Here is a 16,870-nt window from a genome sequence, read left to right on the forward strand (position 1 = left end):
GGGCTGTAGACAACTCACTCATTCCTTTAGTTCTCCTCACCTTCATCCAGAAAAACAGGGTAAGTGTGGCCCACAGTTACCACAAATGACAACATGTAAGACGTTAGAAAACGCCAGGAGGAGGTGCTTGGTGGGACTCTTTCTTACCTTAGGTGAGGTTAGGGTCATGCGCAGCCCAGCCCAGCCCCTCCTGGGCAAGTGCTACACAGACATTGCTTGTTTTTGCTTCTGGGAAGAGGCATGTTGTCTGCTGAACCCTGAAGAAGAGAAGCAGTGAACAGGACCACCCCAGAGAGGGGACTGAGCCAGCACAGATGAGGGAGGAGGATAGTTTCTGTTAGCTTGTGTCAAGCGCCTTCCATATTTGCCTGCTTTCGAAGAAACCATGCATTTTAAAATCCAATGCATTCTCACAGCTCAAGGAATACAGTAAAAGGCCTCAAGATGTGAGAGACCCATGTTTGTCATCTCAGGGCTCTGGCACCCGATGTGGGAGGATGGAGAGCCTAGGCTACCCTGGATTAGGCTAACCCTCTCTAAAAAACAAATATGAAATTAAAACAAAATAAGGACAAGAAGCCTTGATGCCTCCCTTCCAGGAAAGTTATGCATTTCTTGTTCTCCTGCCAAAGAAGTTTGCACAGGTTACAGACATGCTGTGCTATTTTGCACCTGATTTTTTTTCCCCTTTGGAGGGCACTTCATAGTAGTCCCTTAGCAGCTTCCTGATCCACATTTCCCCCACTTCAGAGGTACTGCGTTCCTGCCAGCCTCCATCCTTCCTCTGCAGGGCAGTGACCACAGTGGTGAACAACTGGAAGGTTTACCTCAGTTGGGATCTGAACCCGGACAGCTACCGCATTACCAACACTCAGCCTTGGTCAGTGCTCAGGGCTCCTCTCAGAAAAGTGTGGGCTGACAGCCTCTGGGCAGTGGGGAGGACCCTACAGTATGGTCCTCCCTACCCCATCTCAACCTGAACACTTCGAGCTCGGGTCCCCATCCCTGAAGAGACGTCCCATCAACCTTTTCCTGAGGAGGACCTTCTTGTATTTCCATTGGCCTCCCTCCACTACTCAACCAAGTCTCCATGGTCACAAAGAATCCAAGAAAAGGAAGTTTTTCCCAGGGAAAAAATTGGGCAACAAAGCAACTGACCCTGGCATGATTTCTTACCCAGAGATGGTCTGAGTAGATCCGGATACCAGGGAGCACAAGGCTGGCCACTGGGGTCATGGCAGCTCTCTCCAAGCTCCTGGGAACCCCAAGAGGTGTGGCAGAGAGTGGGCAGAGCCATGCCTGGTCCTGGGCATGGTCTTCCCTTCAGCCCTGCCCAAAGGCCCTCTTCTTGAAGCCCCTTCCCTTATCCTGGCCACAGGCTGCTCCCCAGGGCCCAGATGCCCCCTCCCTTTTTCTTCTAATGGTTCCAATGCCATTCTACCCCATGTCAGGCCGTGGGAAGAATGCTGTGTCCTCTGAACGGGGGCCAAGAGTGACAGGTGGTGGCAACCCGCACTGCATGGCCCCTGCTGTCAAAGGGCCTCCTCGTAGTCTCCGCCTCCACTGCCCACGCCCCTGCCTCCGCCTCTGCCCACCGGGCCCAGTCCCCTTACAACCACCCCAGGATTGCGCCTGAGAAGCCGCTGCTGCAGACTGCTGGCCACCAGGTTGCCCCTCTCTCTCCAGGTACGCCTCTCCCCTCAGTGGCTGTCAGTGGCCTTCCCTCGCCACAGCTGGAAAAGAGGGGGCATCTGACAACGGGATCCACCTCGCTCCTCTTTCTGCAGCCAGAAAGACTTGAGTTAGACAAGCAGAAGTATACGCCTACCTACCTCATGGCTACAGAAAATGGAGCAGTTGAGCTGGGAGTCCAGAGCCTGTCAACAGGTGCCAAGCTGGGGGCAGGAGATGGGAGGGAGGAGCCTCAGAAGGGCTGTTTTTGAAGCTAGGGTTGGGCAGGTTACTCACAGGGAAGTCTGTGCCCAAGGTTTCTATGCAGGGTGCATGAGGGATTGGGGAATGGGGTCGTCTGTGGGGCGGGGGTTAGGCTGGGGGACTGCGGTGAGGGGCCTCCGGAAGCCAGTGAGGGGGTCTCCTGCCGCCGTGGCCCAGCCCACTGCTCCAGCATCCAGAAGCTTGCCTGCAGAAAGCCTCTACTAGAGGGAGCAGGGAGGTGGGGAGCCTCCCTCAGTGGCTGCTGGGATTAGCACTAGTGTGCATGGAGTGGCGGGAGTCCAGCAAAGCCCATCCAGAGGAGCAAAAAGTTGTGCAGAGTCCCCCAAGTTTGACATGTTGGCTACCAAGCGGCTCCAGAGACTTGGTGGGCCAGACATTGACAGGTTGTCCCTGGGGAGGCGACCCAGAGCCGGTCTCTGCCCGGCCTGGTAGGGGAAGAATGGAGGTTTGCTGATGGATGTCCCCCTCCTTTGCAGACCCTCCAGCTTCCGAGAAAGACTCCAGCCCCCCAGCCACAAAGAAAGACCCAGAGCTCCCTAACACGAAGAAAGACCCTGGAGCCCTGGACCTGAAGAAAGATCCAGACCCGCCCTCCCTGAAGAAAGATGCTGAAGCCCCCGCCCCAGAGAAAAAGGGTGACCAGGCCCCCGCTTCAGCCAGCAGCCAGGGCCCTTCAGGAGAGGGGCACGAGGGCACCCCTACCATGAAGAAAGACCCTGGAGCCCCGAACCTGAAGAAAGATCCAGACCCATCCTCCTTGAAGAAAGATGCTGAAGCCCCCGCCCCAGAGAAAAAGGATGACCAGGTCCCAGCTTCAGCCAGCAGCCAGGGCCCTTCAGGAGAGGGGCATGGGGGTGGGGGGCCTGCGGAAGGCAGTGTGGGACCTCCTGCAGCCTTGCCCCAGCCCACTGCCACAGCGGAGGCCAGCGTCCAGAAGCCAGATGCCAAGCAAGCACCGCCAGGCAACGAGGGACCGGGGGAGCCCAAGGCAGGCAAGAAGGCAGCAGAATGCCGAGAAGCAGGGAGGAGGGGCTCTCCTGCCTTTCTTCACAGCCCTAGCTGTCCAGCCTTCATCTCGTGGTGAATATCCCTGCTTGGGGAGAGAGAGGTCCAGCGGCTCCTTTGTCCAGCTTAAGCTCCCTGGCTCGAGTTCTAGGCATCGTCACATTTAGTGCTGGGGAGCGTAGTTCAGGCACCCACGCTACTCCCCTATTTCTGAAGAAAGGCTAATACCTTCATTCAGAGAAAAGAATGTCTGACAGGAGATGTCTCTGAAGACTTCCCAGGCTACATACTTTTTTATTTTTTATTTTTATTTTTTGCCCCCTCTAGACTTCTGGGCACTCGTTGCATGAGTATCAAGCTGCAAGCTAGAGAGTGTAGCCTTCTTAATTTAATATGAAAAGGTGACTAACAGTTCATTCATAAGCCGAGGCAGTCAGTTATGCACAAGGGGACCCTCGGGATCTCTGGGCACAATGGTGGCAAATGGCGGCAATCCTCACACCAGCCGGATAGTAACACATTAGTGGCAGTTACATGGCAACAGTTTTTATGAATCAGGAGCCTTATAGCTCCCTGTCACCCTGTACGATTAGCCACATCACTGCAGTCAGGTTCTGTCGGTGGGGCCTCCCTGTGTTGAGAGTCGGCCCTTGAGGTGGAGACGGTGGAGGTGGGTGTATTTGGGGCGGGGGGGACAAGGTTGTCTCAGCTCTAGCTGGCAAGTGAGGCCTGGAAGCCTCTAACCTGCCTGAGGCATCTCACTTCTTACCTTCTAGCTCTGAGAAGACACCAGCTGTGAAGCCCCTAAGCGAGACAACAGAACTCATCTTTGCAGGGGTGTCTGAGACCTCCGACCCCCCAGATCCTGGGCCAGCCAAGGCAGAAGGAGGGACGAACACCCTGGCAGAGAACCAGAAGGAAGAGGCAGAGAGAGCCCCAGGCCAGGCCGGGCAGGCTAAGGTGCAAGGGGACACCTCTCAGGGGATCGAGTTCCAGGCTGTTCCTTCTCAGAGAGCCGAGGTGGGGCAGGCCCTCAGCCTCACTGCCAGGGAGGAAGACTGCTTCCAAATTCTGGGTAGGTAGGGACAGGCTGGGGCTGGAGTGTCCTGGGAGAGGGGGAGAGAAGGGATGGAGAAGTTCCAAGTATCCTTCCTCGTGCAGGACTACCCTGATTCAGGCCTCCCTCAGGCTCCCTGGTCTAAGCGTCACAGGCGCCAGGTGGTGTTTCTTTAAGATAGAGACGGGATAGGGAGACAGGCTGCCCAGAGATGACGAAGACCATCTGATCCAAAACCCCGCTTTTGATTTTCTTCCACTTTGGTTAACATGGGATTGAAAGAGGAAAATCATACAGAGAAGCCGAGCAACACAGTTTCCGAAAAGCGGATTTGGGGCTCTGTCGGAGGGAAGGTTCCAATGTCAGGTGCTTTGAAAAGAAACAGTGGAGGGCAGGGTATCAGGGAGCCAGAGCGGTTTCATGAGCTGCACAGGTGTTTGTGCGTGGGACCAGTGGCCAGGGAAACTGGGGCAGCACTCCACAGGTACTCAGAGAAAGCCCCGGGTTACAGGAGAGCCAGCCGGAGTTGTGAAGGGGTCTCAGCAGGAGTGCAACTGGGCTTGGGGGTGGGTGGGGTGACATAGGGTCAGGAGAGCCCAGAGTGTCCTGACACCCCCTCCTCCAGGCGAGGTGCCCTGGGAGACCAGCCAGCCTGCCTGGCTCGGGGCAGAGTGCCACCCAGACAGGGTGGGAGGACCTGGCGGCTGGGTGGTGGCCAGGGGCCCTGCCTCCTGCCCCCGAGGCGACAGAGACCTCCGCCCCGCCCAGAGATCACATCCTTGGCATGGCAAGACCTGAACTACCTCCAAGGGCCGTCTGATTTATCACCAGTGTGGCTTCCCTGCAGCCTTTGACTATTTTTAAAGGTTTCCATTCCGATGAGTCAGCCTACTGGCCTTCGGGGCCCGCTGTAATCATGATGCCCACTAGGTGGCGGTATGTCACCACCGAACTGCTGCGTCCCTGGGCGCCCCTCCGCGGTGTAATCAGGTGGCTGGCAACAGTCTCTACCCACACCATCATCCAGACACAGCAGTCCCACTGTCTGGGGTTCCACCTCACAGCTGCTGTGTGGGCTTGTTCAGGTGTTTGATTGTTTATAATGGAAACAGCCCCACCCCGCCCTCCAGTAGCTTGCATCTAAATCCAGTCAGCTAGCTGTCTCATCGTTCTACAGAGACCCTGAACCCCCCCACCCCCCACTCCCACCCCCACCCCACCCACCCCCCTGCTGAAGACAGATGTCCAAGGCCATTTTGGGTGTACACACAAAACTAGAATTGGAAACTGGGTCTGGTATTCCATGTTCTGACCAGGTGTCTCCCAGACATCAATTGGTAAACTCAACTTTCCTGGAGAGGAGGGAGGGGGGACCCAGATCTGTAAGGAGCCGGTGATGTCACAGACATTTCCGAGAAGTCCCCACCCCTGACTCTAACAGCTCAACTCTGTCTCCCTAGATGATTGTCCACCACCCCCAGCCCCCTTCCCACACAGGATCGTGGAGCTGAGGACCGGAAATGTCAACAGTGAATTCAGCATGAACTCAAAGGAAGCACTGGGAGGGTGAGACAGCCACCCAAGCTTGGAGACATGCATGGGGGGTGGTATCCAGCCCCTGGGACCAGACACACCCACTACAACATGGCTTACATGCATGTACTTGCTTCTTTGTGGTCACACACCCCAAAGGTGTGTCACACACCCCAAAGAAGTGGCTGTGGTCACTTTCTGGATGAGCCCTTGGCCATTCCCATAAGAAATGCAGTCTGTCCCTCCAAGTTCCCCCCACCCCCACCCCCACTCTCCAGCCATCAGCTTACTAAAACAGCCTCCACTTCAGGAGGGAGTTAGGGCTGGTGGGGTGGGAGCCCCTATCTCTCAGGGAGCAGCCGGAGTCACCACTAGGCCTGCGTCAGGAGGAGAAGGGAGCTCAGGCCCTTGCTGATCCCTGGGTCTTAGAAGAAGCCTCACTCCCAACCTCTTCTCATTCCAGTGGGAAGTTTGGAGCTGTGTGCACCTGCACGGAGAAGGCCACAGGCCTCAAGCTGGCAGCCAAGGTCATCAAGAAACAGACTCCCAAGGACAAGGTAGTGGGGGGATGTTCTTAGAGTGGCTCCCTCGTATCTCCAGCTACCCAGTGCTAAGCTGGGAGCCTGGTGTGAAAGCTGGTGGCATTAAAGATGCCACACAGAGAGGAGGATGGACAAACAGCCTGTTACAGGAGCCTGGTGACCCTAGCCAGAAACCACACATCCCATTTCTCAGGGGATTCTCTCTTCTGGGCCCTCTCACCGCAGCTCAGCAGTGCTGGGGGCTGGCTTAGGCCTGTGATGGACACTGGGAATCCCCAAGTGCAGTGAGGTAGACCCTGTCACCAGGGAGCCTGTGCCAAGGGAAGGGAGCCCAGTGGAGAGCTTGGTTTCCCACTGCTGATGTGGTCTGGGCTCATGTCTCGGAGAAGCTCTGGCTCCAGGAGTGAGCAGTTAGCTATGTACAGGTTCACATGGATTGAGGGCAAGAGGGCAAAGGGATGTGAGCCTGGCAGCAGGGGCCAACAGAAGTGTTTGGGGAAGCTATGGGGAGGAGAGGGTCCTGCCTCAGCCCTGCCTCAATGATGCTTCCTGGAACAGCTTCTACGGAGAGAAGGTTTTGCAGATGGAAGTGTTCCAGAGGCAGGCCAGGGAGAGAAGTTTAGGCAGAGGATTGTGGAAGTGAGATTCAAGCAGAGCAATTTCCTGGAACCTGGGTTCACTCTAGCATCACAGAGATAGAAGAAAGGAGGAAAAAGAAGGGAGGAAAGGCCCAAGGGCCAGAGATGGCAGGGCCGAAGGTTACCAAATGTTATGGGCAAAGGTGGCCACATGTGCGAAAGGCCCGGGCCACCAAGACATGGTACGGTACTACAATGCTACAGAGTACTGATCCCCTTTGCTCCCAGCACTGCTGGGAGGGACAGGTTTTCTGTGTGGCACTACTCTGCTCCTGTGTACCTACTTACTGATTAATTGATTGGTTGATTCATTGAGATAGGGGCTCACGTATCCCACAGTGACCTTGAACTCACTTGGAGCAGAGGATGACCCTGAATTCCTGATCCTCTGCTTCTGCTTCCCGAATGTTGGGGTTGCAAGTGTTTGCCACTAGCTCCAGTTTATGTGGTTTGGGGAATTGAACCTAGGACCTTCTGAATACTAGGCAAGCACTCTGCCAACAAATGGAGCTCCATCTCCAGCCTCAGATCTGTACTTTTGACCGCTCTCCACTGGCCTCCATCCCAGGATCTGGTTTAGCACGAATGCTCAGTGTCCTGTAGTAATTCACACAACCGTATGCCGTGTGAGTTAATTGGAGCCAGCTGTTGGTTAATTGATCACTGAGCATTTTTTTTTCTTTGCCTTCCACTGTGCCAGGTGTCAGAGAAATATCACAGGACTGAAAAAGTCCCCAACCTCACGGGACCAGCACATCAGAGTATAGGGACAGATAGATGACTAAAAGCTGGAACAAAACGAAGAGCATGTCACCAGGTGTTGAGAAGTGCCAGGAAAAAAGAAAAGAAAAGAAAGAAAGAACCAGGACAGTGCCGGGGCATTTGGGCGGAGGGGCCTCCCTGGGGAGTGGTAGGCAAAGTAAGAGCTGATGAAGGAGTGGAATGAAGGGCAAAGAGGTTCAGCTGGATAACTTGCACCGGTGCCTAGAGTTTAACAGCTGCCTGGGGAGTTTGGGAGCATGGAGAGGCCTGATGAGCAGCATGTGCCAATTTCATAGTGTAAATATTCCCACCATAGCTTGGATCATCCCCCCACCCCCAATGAGACTGCACACTTTCTGAAACTTACAAGTGTCAGTTGTTTGGAATAGAAAGAGGAGGTGAGGGATGGCAGGGTTCCAATCTGGTTTAGGGTGGAACTGTGCCAAAGGCCTTAATTGATAGACTGTCTCAATGCGAACACAGAGATGATAGCTCCCAGCTCTTTGTCCCCAGTGCTTGGGTGAAGGCTCATGTTTTATTTTGTCTGTTTCTGGTGGCTACAGGCAAGTCAAGCATGGAGAAGGGTGGTATCAAGGACTTAGCACATGATAAACCTGGGGCTTTCTTAGATTCCCCAATGGGAAATGGCAAAGATGGCTGGCGGCTGGGTAGATTAGAGTCAAGAGATAAAAGCAGTGCTCAGAGGCAGTGCTATGTATTTAAGAATCAATCCCTTTTTAGGGGTGGGGGTTTTACAGGGTCTCATTGCATGATCTAGGGCAATCTTGAACTCTTGCCCCTCCTGCCTCTGCCCCCTGAATTCGGGGATTACAAGCATGTGCCACCACACGTGGCTCTGGAAACTGATCCCACCTGGCTGCAGCATAGCTATGGGTCTGATGCAGGTGTTCAGGTGAGGTTATAGGGAGAGAGTGATGGAGACCAGGGGCCAGGTGGGAGGAGGCTGGGGGGGTTGGTGGTGCCCGGTGGGTCCTCTTAACTTCCCTGCTCCCCAGGAAATGGTGCTGCTGGAGATCGAGGTCATGAACCAGCTGAACCACCGCAACCTGATCCAGCTCTACTCAGCCATTGAAACCGCTCACGAGATCGTCCTGTTCATGGAGTAGTGAGTTGGGGGAAGCGCCTACTGGGGATGGGGGTGAGGTGGGGGGGGCTGCCTTGTCGGGGGAGAAGGAGGGGAGCTCGGCCCTGCAGCCTGGAGCCAGTCTGCAGAGGGGATCTGTGCACACAGCATCGAGGGCGGCGAGCTCTTTGAGAGGATCGTGGATGAGGACTACCATCTGACCGAGGTGGATACCATGGTGTTCGTCAGGCAGATCTGCGACGGGATCCTCTTCATGCACAAGATGAGGGTCCTGCACCTGGACCTCAAGGTACTGGGCCTCCTAGAAGCGCACTGACCGCCTGGTGTCACTGTGGTCATGACTCATCGGCGTCTCTCTAGCTCCTCCCATTCCTCCTCCTTCTCCATCCCTCCTTCCCACAGAAAGGCCAGGGTGGGAGGTAGAGGTGGGGGTGGGGGGAAGGCATGTCTTAGTCTCAACTTCCGTGAAGCTTACGGTCTGGTGTTTCCAGCTGCTGGTGTCTCGCAGCACCGGCCTCCATGTTACCTTGAGACAGGCGCTGCCAGTATGTATCCCTTAGAAGGAGAAGCTAGTGTTGAGGGTCCACTTCATAGCAGCCAGTGTCCTGGAATGCCGACATGGAGCCCACTGAGAAGCCTCACGCAGGTGCCACAGTGCCCAGGAGGCAGGCAGTTGTGAAGAGCTCTGCAAGAGGACATTCACATTCTGAGCTAACGGAGTCCCTTGCACACAGCTGGCTAGGGATGGCAAACGGATTTTACACAGCACGCTCACTCCCGTCAGCCCCAGTGGCTGCCAAGGGCGTGGAATGGGAAGGGGGAAACACAAACTGCCAGGCATCTCCTGTCCCTGTGGCAGATGCTAATGAGTATCGCTGGGGGATAATAAGCTCCATCCGGCACCTGTGTTTCTGTGCTCCTCACTTAATGCCCAGTTGCCCAGTACCTGCCACAGCGAAGAGGACTCCTAATGGGGGACCAGGATGGACATGTCCCTGTCCATTCTACGATGTCCACACAAGTGAAATCCATTACAAAGGTTACAAAAGGCACAAGGGTGCACCCAGGAGATGCAGAGGATGGAGACAGGGGAGCAGGCATTTGTCTGTGGAGTAGGGCTGTGGAGGAGACTCCGGCTTTGCTCAGTGCTGTGATCTGAGAGGGCATGAGAGTCTCCAGGAACCTCCTGCAGGTACCTCTGAGGACAAACCCGGAAGGAGAGAGGAGAGGTGGTTTCCGGTGGGGCCTAGCTGGGGTGTGGACCTTGGGAGGCCACACTGGGATGCTAGGAGAGAGCTGGTGGGCGTGGGTATTCTTTGAAAAAATAAGAGTACCTGGCTGAAGGTGAATGTGGACTTGCTTGGGGAAAAGCCAGAGGTGCTTCTCCAGGTACAGGGACAGATGGGGGTTCCTCTAAGAACTAGGGTAGCTGGAGTGCTATGTGGGGGGAACATTTGAGACCTGTTATTCCCTGTGAAGGCCGATTTTTGTGGGCGATAGAGTAGGGCCTCTAATTAAAATGCAAGGGCCCTGGGGGAAAGGACTCTGCCTCCAAGAATGTGGTTTCCAAAAAAGGGTTTGCTTACGGAGGCAGGCACTGCCTAGAGCAGCAGAAACCTTGCTGTCCTTGTTGCCCTACTCACTCAGCCCCTGGCTTTCCACTTCCTGATAGCCGCCCCGCCTGGCCTCTGGCCAGGGCACACTCCCTATCTGCAGACCTCAGTTTCTCCACCCTTCGCCGGACTGAGTGGAGAGAAATTCCACCTGACCCTACTGGGTAGCCTCGTGCCTTGAGACAGGCCCCTCACAGGGCTTCTGCCTTCTTAGGCTGAGGGCAGGAAGGCATCATGGGACCCTGAGTTCCCTCTTTGGATCTACTCCCATGTGTGGGGTCCCCAGCAAGGGACCAGGGTGGAGCTGCTGGGGAAACGAGGGTGAGCTGGGTCAGAGGCCAGTCTGGGCCGCCATCCCTGTCTCCTCAGCCAGAGAACATCCTGTGTGTAAATACTACTGGCCACTTGGTGAAGATAATCGACTTCGGCCTGGCACGGAGGTACCCTCTGGGTGGATGGGAGGGTGGGGCCTAGGGGTGGAGGGGGGCTGGATGTTTCCAGTGTCGGCTGGGAACCTGGGCTCTCAATCTCACTCCCAGGTATAACCCCAACGAGAAGCTGAAGGTGAATTTTGGGACGCCGGAGTTCCTGTCACCTGAGGTGGTGAATTATGACCAGATCTCTGACAAGACTGACATGTGGAGCCTGGGGGTCATCACCTACATGCTGTGAGCCCCGGGGACGTGCTGGCTGCGGCCAGCAGGGGCGCAGGGGTGGGTAGGAGAGGACAAAACTGGCCTTGGGGCTCTGTCGACGTGGTCCCACCTCTCTCAGCTTACAGCCTGGGTGTATTTTTGGAAAAGGCTAGGGAGAACCAGAAAGGGGGACTTTGTACCCATTTTATATATTAAAACAAACAAACAAACAAACCCTCCAAGGTGCCCTAAATGCACACATCTTGCCCTGGGGTAGACTCCGGAAGCAGATTGCCCATGCCCTGGGGTGGGGTCAGAGGGGCAGTGGACATCTTTTGTGTGTGCTCACCGTGTGTTTCACACCATTCCTCATCTTCACTGCAACCCTGGGAAGCTGGGGTGATTATGCCCATTTTACAGATGAGAAGAGTGAGGCTCAGAGAGGGGAAGTGACTTGCCCAAAGTCACCCAGCCAGATTCAAACCCAGGTCTGTCCCACTCTGGAAGCCCGGGGTCTTTCCAGCACATGCTGCCTCTTAGGCTCTGCCCTATCCCCGGCAGCTGCCACCTCACTCTCTTGCCCCACTCTTCCTTCCCTCTAGACTGAGTGGCCTCTCTCCCTTCCTGGGAGACGATGACACGGAAACCCTGAACAATGTCCTGTCTGCCAACTGGTACTTTGATGAAGAGACCTTTGAAGCTGTGTCGGATGAGGCCAAAGACTTTGTTTCCAATCTCATCACAAAGGACCAGAGGTGAGGCTTGCCTTGGCTGGGAACCCTGTATGTTCAAGTGCGTGTGTGGGCCAATTGGTGCTGGCATGGGCTTACCCTCACCACACCCACAGTGCCCTTCTCCACACCTCCTCCACAGTGCCCGAATGAGTGCGGAGCAGTGCCTCGCCCACCCCTGGCTCAACAACCTGGCAGAGAAAGCCAAACGTTGCAACCGCCGCCTCAAGTCCCAGATCCTGCTTAAGAAATACCTCATGAAGAGGCGCTGGAAGGTATCAGAGCTGGGGGAGGAGGAGGAGGGCTGAGAGGCAGGAGAGCCCGTTGCCAGGTCCGGCCCTACCAGCTATGCCTTGGCCGTCTCTGCTGACAGGGCCTGGCCTTGTCTGGGAAACACAGGCTTTTCTCTGGGGCCTGGGCTAGATCCCATTCTGGATTGGAGCTGTGCACCACACTGCCTGCCAGGAGAGGATCATTAATCTAGGGCTCAGGCTAGGGAGAGCACCTCTGACCCCATCACAATCTCCTCCACTTCCCAAATATCTATTGAGCAGCTGTTACTCTTAAATGGCCCACTGCTGCCCACTGCTGCAGTAGAGATGAGAGTCAGGAAACTGGGTCTTGTAGACTTTTTGTTTTGTTTTTTTGAGACAGAGTTTCTCTGTGTAGCCTTGGCCATCCTGGTTGCTTTGTAGAGCAGGCTGGCCTCGAACTCACAGCAATGCGCCTGCCTCTGCCTCCCTGAGTGCTGGGACTACAGGTGTGTACCACCACACCCAGCTGGGTCTCATAGCCCGAAGCTTCAGTGAAGGTAGAGAGTTTTTAAGAGGGTGGAGAGGCTACACCTTCCAACAGGGAGCTGAGGGCCCAGTGAGGAGAACAGGTGAATCAACACCTCAAGGAAGAGGGGGCAGGGGAAGGCTTCCAGGCAGGAGAGCACCCAGTGTGTGGCCCCTGGCAGAACCTGGATCTCGAGTGCGAGCAACAGACAGCAGGCAGTATGGCTGGAAGGGAGTAAGCGGGGTCAGGGCAGAGTGGCCTGAGCAGCGGCTCTCAGCCTTCCTAATGCTGTGACCCTTTAATGCAGTTTCTCATGCTGTGGTGACCCCAACCATAACATGATTTTGTTGCTACTTCACAACTGCGATTTTGCCACTGTTGTGAATTGTAGTGTAAACGTCTGATCACAGGATATCTGAATACATGACCCCTGTGAAAGGATCATCTGACGCCCACACAGGTCCCACTGGTTGAGAATTGCAGCTATAGAGGGACTCATAAAATGGAATGAGGGGCCTATTTTGCTTGGACCGAACAGTGTTGTGACACTTTTAATAGCTGGGCAGCCTACTGGAGGGCCTCTGATGCTCCTTTAATGATGGGGAGATTTTTTTAAAGTCTTCTAATTCTAATTTTTTTTTATTTTACATTTACTTATTTATTGCATATGTGTATACAGAAGACACACATCCGTGCTGTGGCCTAGAGGTTAGAGCTCTAGGCTCTAGTCAGTTCTATCCTTCTAGCACGTGCCTCTCAGGGACTGAACTTAGGCTTGGCTGCAAGCGCCCTTATCTGCTAAGCCAGAAGGGGGTTCTCTGCCATAGTGCTGACCAGGACACCTCTCTTGTCCCCCCCAGAAAAACTTCATTGCTGTCAGCGCAGCCAATCGCTTCAAGAAGATCACTAGCTCGGGGGCACTGATGACTCTGGGAGTCTGAACCCCAGGAGCAGCGAAGCCTGGACGCAGCTGCGCAGTGGTCAAGGCTGAAGCCACACAGCTCAGAAGGCCAGAGAGAGCCGGCCAGATCTCTAGGACAAAGGCTGGTCAGGACAAAGCGGCACCAGCCGGGAGGCTTGGGGCTCCCCAGGCCCTCAGGCGACACCGCTTCCCTTATGAGAACATGAGTGTGGCCTGGAATCCATCTTGCTACCGCCTCCTCAGACAGGGCTGTGGCCCATCAGCCCCACCCAGACTCCAAGGACGTCCAGGCCATTCCCTCTCCTCTCCCTAGCTTCCCCCCTTTGAACTGCTGCCCCTGTAGCCTCTGCTTTGCCTCGCCTGGGGCACCCTTGCCTGGAGTGGGGTGGCGGGGGGTCCAGCAGGTGGTAGTGTTGGTGGATGGGGAGCGTCTAGCAGGGTAAGAATGCAGCCCAGCTGCCAGGGGAGACAGAGCAGGCTTTGTGTGAGAGGACCTCCATGCCCCGCCTCACAATCCCAACAGATACGGCCTCGAACACACCATCTGGCCTCCCGGCCCCCACCCACTGCTTTTGTGACCACCAACACACAGAAACTGTGAGAGAAAGCCAGCCCAGGCCTGGAGCGGTGGGGGTGGGGGAGAGGCCTGGGAGACATGAGACCACCCCCAAGTCCACCTGAGGACTGAGGTTCCCAGCCTGGCCAGTCCCAGGGGCATTCGCAACCCCACGTGACAGGATGAACATGCCCACGAGGAGTGTGAAGCCATCGGGCAGTCCCCAACCTGCTCTAAGCTTGTGCCTTGTAAATAAATATCCAGGCTGGAGGCGGCCTCCTTCTCTCTGCACGTGCACAGCCTCGTGTGAGCTCACCAGTCGTGCACCCACTATGTGCCAGGTGCTGAGGTCTCACATGTACGCATAGTGGGGTGTTCACGGATAGCAGGCTCAGAAGCCAGGCTTCCAAACATGAGCTGTGTTCAAGCGGCTTCCCTTGCTCTCTCAGGTTTCTCGCCTAGGAGGGGGAAGGAGGGGGATGTCACAAGAGCTGTGCAGGGTCACTTGTGCTAGACTCTAGTCTAGCTCAACGTGGATTAGTTCATTATCCTTGGGAGGAGGAGGGAGAGGAGAAGGAAGATAAGATTTCTATCTCACAGAGGGAAACTGAGTCAGGGGTAAAACAGGTAAGACCCACCTCATGGAGAAGAGAGGATGATGGTGTAGCAATAGTAAGATGGAGACAAGGGCTTTGAACTATACACAGCCCAGGGCTGGGATGGGGGCAGGGGTGTGTGTCTTTATCCACGTTCAGTAGGCAAGGAAACTGAGGCTCAGAGCAAGGAAGGAATTTGAAGCCTGCCCTGTAAGGCTGGGCCTGGGGCTTGGAAAAAACTCTTCCTGTAAGCTCAACATGGAACAAGGTGGGAGCCGAACCCAGAGCATCCAGGGAAGGCTAACAGCCCATGGCTGCGATGCCTCTGTCTAGCTTCAGCGAGCTCTGCTTTCTGCTCCCCGCTCGCCTCATCCAGGCACTCCAGGCAGGCATCTGCCTGAGGGGCAGCTGAGAAAGCAGAGCAGAGTCATACTAGTGTGCAGATTTTCTGAGGTGACAGAGCCCCAAGTGAGGCAGCTGGCTCCGCGTGCGGTGGCCTGCCAGAGTGACAGAGAGGCACCAGGTGACAAGAGCACCACGGTCCCAACCTGCAATGACCAGCATGGAAGTGTCGAACCCTTTGCCTGGTGGAAAAGCTGATTTCAGGCAGCCTCAAGAGGCTGGAGGGAAGCAGGATCAGTACACAGACTGACCAGGCAACGTTTCTGCTCTGGCTGCTGCCCTTTCCCCCTGGCTTGGGCCTTGGGTGTGTCCACAGACCTCTGTGCTGTTGCACATCCTTTCTCCTGCCTCCACGACTGCAGAACCGGGCACCTGGCCCCTGCCTGCCCTGGGAAGGGAACGTTCGGAGGACCTGGTTTGGGCTGTGAACGGCAGATGTACTAACAGCAGGGACCCCCAGGGCCACACACTGCTGCCCCACCCCCGTTGGCACCGTGCGGCCCCCACCCCCACCCCAACCTGACCTCCGCCAGCTGGGCCTGGGTTTCCACTGAGTGGTCCTCTTTGCCTCACTGGCCCCGCCCTGGCTGAGCATCGGGCCACACAGGACGATGATGAGATGATGAGTGAGTCACTCCTTAAGCTGAGGGAAGAGAATCAGATTCAGCCTAAGCTGAGATCCAACGCTTGGATCCAGCTGGGGAAACTGAGGCCACAACAGGGAAGACCCTTCACCAAAGACTTCAACAGCTGGGGCTAGAACCCTGACTATAAGCACAAACCCCCCCCCCCCCCCCCCCCCCCCTTGGTTTGTTTGTTTGTTTTTTTGAGACAGGGTTTCTCTGTGTAGTTCTTGCTATCCTGGAATTAGCTCTGTAGACCAGGCTGGCCTCGAACTCACAGAGATCAGTCAGGCTCTGCCTCCTGAGTGCTGGGATTAAAGGTGTGCACCACCACACCTGGTTCTCGCTTCCTCTCTATAGCTCGATCACAACCTTCACTCTTCTTCTGCAACTTCTAGAGTCATCATGGTTGAGATAGGAGGGGTGCTCATCTACCGTGTTTTACAAGGGAGGGAACAGGTTCAGAGAGGAAAGGTGCCTTGCTCAAGGCCACAAGTTAGTATGTCCTGGGCAAGAAGCCCTCTGAGAACCGTGAGTGGGGATGATCACCCTCTAACCCCCAATCTATCCTGCCTCCCTTCTCCCAGAAACATTTGTGCCTCACTGTTCCCTGGAGGCACAGAATGTAGACCGGACAGTATAGATGGGAGAATGGGGTTTTATAGGAACTTCCCCCTCCCCTCGCCCCCAAGACAGGGTTTCACAATGTAGCCCTGGCTGTCCAGGAACTCACTCACTGAAATATGCCTGCCTCTGCCTCCCAAGTGTGGAGATTAAAGGCATGTGCCGCTTCGTAGGGACTTTTTGATCTCCCAAAGCCTGCAGCGCACACTCAGGCAAAACTGGAGTCTTTCTCCTGTTGCAGAGCTGGGTCCGCCTCTCTGGAGCCTGGGACCTGAGCCCCATTGCTCTAAATAGAGTTCTATCCCTGGCTGCCACTGGGAGAGAGGAGTCTGTATCCTAGAGCTTCACTAAGGAAGGCAGGGGTTCACAGCTGACAGGGACTGCCGGACCTGACTAGCCAGAGCCCTGCTGTCCTCAGGCTTTGAGCTTTCCCAGGCTCTAGGAAGAGCATACCCTCCCCCCACACACACACAGCCGGGGGCACGGCTCTTCCTGCAGTGTGTGCTGTCACCTGCTATCAGCATGTGTGCCTCCCTGGGGCTGGGCTTGGGCACCCCTTTGGGCCAAGAAGGGTTAAGAGCCTCCAATGGACCCTCCTCCTAGCTGGGCCAGCCCAGAAAGTGTTGCTCCAAGGCCATTTCCTGCCTCTGGGCCTGGGCCAGGTCCACAGTGACCACCCCCTGGGTCTGGAAGCCACCGAGGCCACATCTGGTTTGGATTACACCAGCACTGTGACGTTGCCTTTTCCTGTCTGAGTCTGGTGGCCTTGAATTCCTCTGGCCACCTTGAA

General features: G+C 55.6%; 1 protein-coding gene across 1 annotated transcript; it reads left to right on the forward strand.

Moving 5' to 3' along the window:
- Positions 1-1,835: 1,835 nt before the first annotated feature.
- Positions 1,836-13,298, forward strand: Mylk2 (myosin light chain kinase 2). Its single transcript, XM_055618026.1, has 13 exons — positions 1,836-1,887; positions 2,454-2,467; positions 2,624-3,036; positions 3,738-4,036; positions 5,479-5,584; positions 6,015-6,108; positions 8,510-8,619; positions 8,746-8,887; positions 10,581-10,651; positions 10,751-10,879; positions 11,449-11,601; positions 11,720-11,852; positions 13,218-13,298. The coding sequence occupies exons 1-13, from the start codon at positions 1,836-1,838 to the stop codon at positions 13,296-13,298; spliced, it is 1,797 nt and encodes a 598-aa protein (XP_055474001.1).
- Positions 13,299-16,870: the final 3,572 nt, after the last annotated feature.

This window comes from Psammomys obesus, unplaced genomic scaffold (assembly GCF_907164565.1).
Source record: "Psammomys obesus unplaced genomic scaffold, mPsaObe1.curated_primary_1811, whole genome shotgun sequence".
In the NCBI taxonomy this organism is placed as follows: Eukaryota; Metazoa; Chordata; class Mammalia; order Rodentia; family Muridae; genus Psammomys; species Psammomys obesus.

Coding starts and splice junctions, on each gene's coding strand:
- Mylk2 (XM_055618026.1), top strand. CDS start 1,836: ATGGCTACAGAAAATGGAGCAGTTGAGCTGGGAGTCCAGAGCCTGTCA. Junction 3,037..3,737: donor TGTCCAGCCTTCATCTCGTG/GTGAATATCCCT, acceptor CTTACCTTCTAG/CTCTGAGAAGACACCAGCTG. Junction 6,109..8,509: donor AACAGACTCCCAAGGACAAG/GTAGTGGGGGGA, acceptor CCTGCTCCCCAG/GAAATGGTGCTGCTGGAGAT.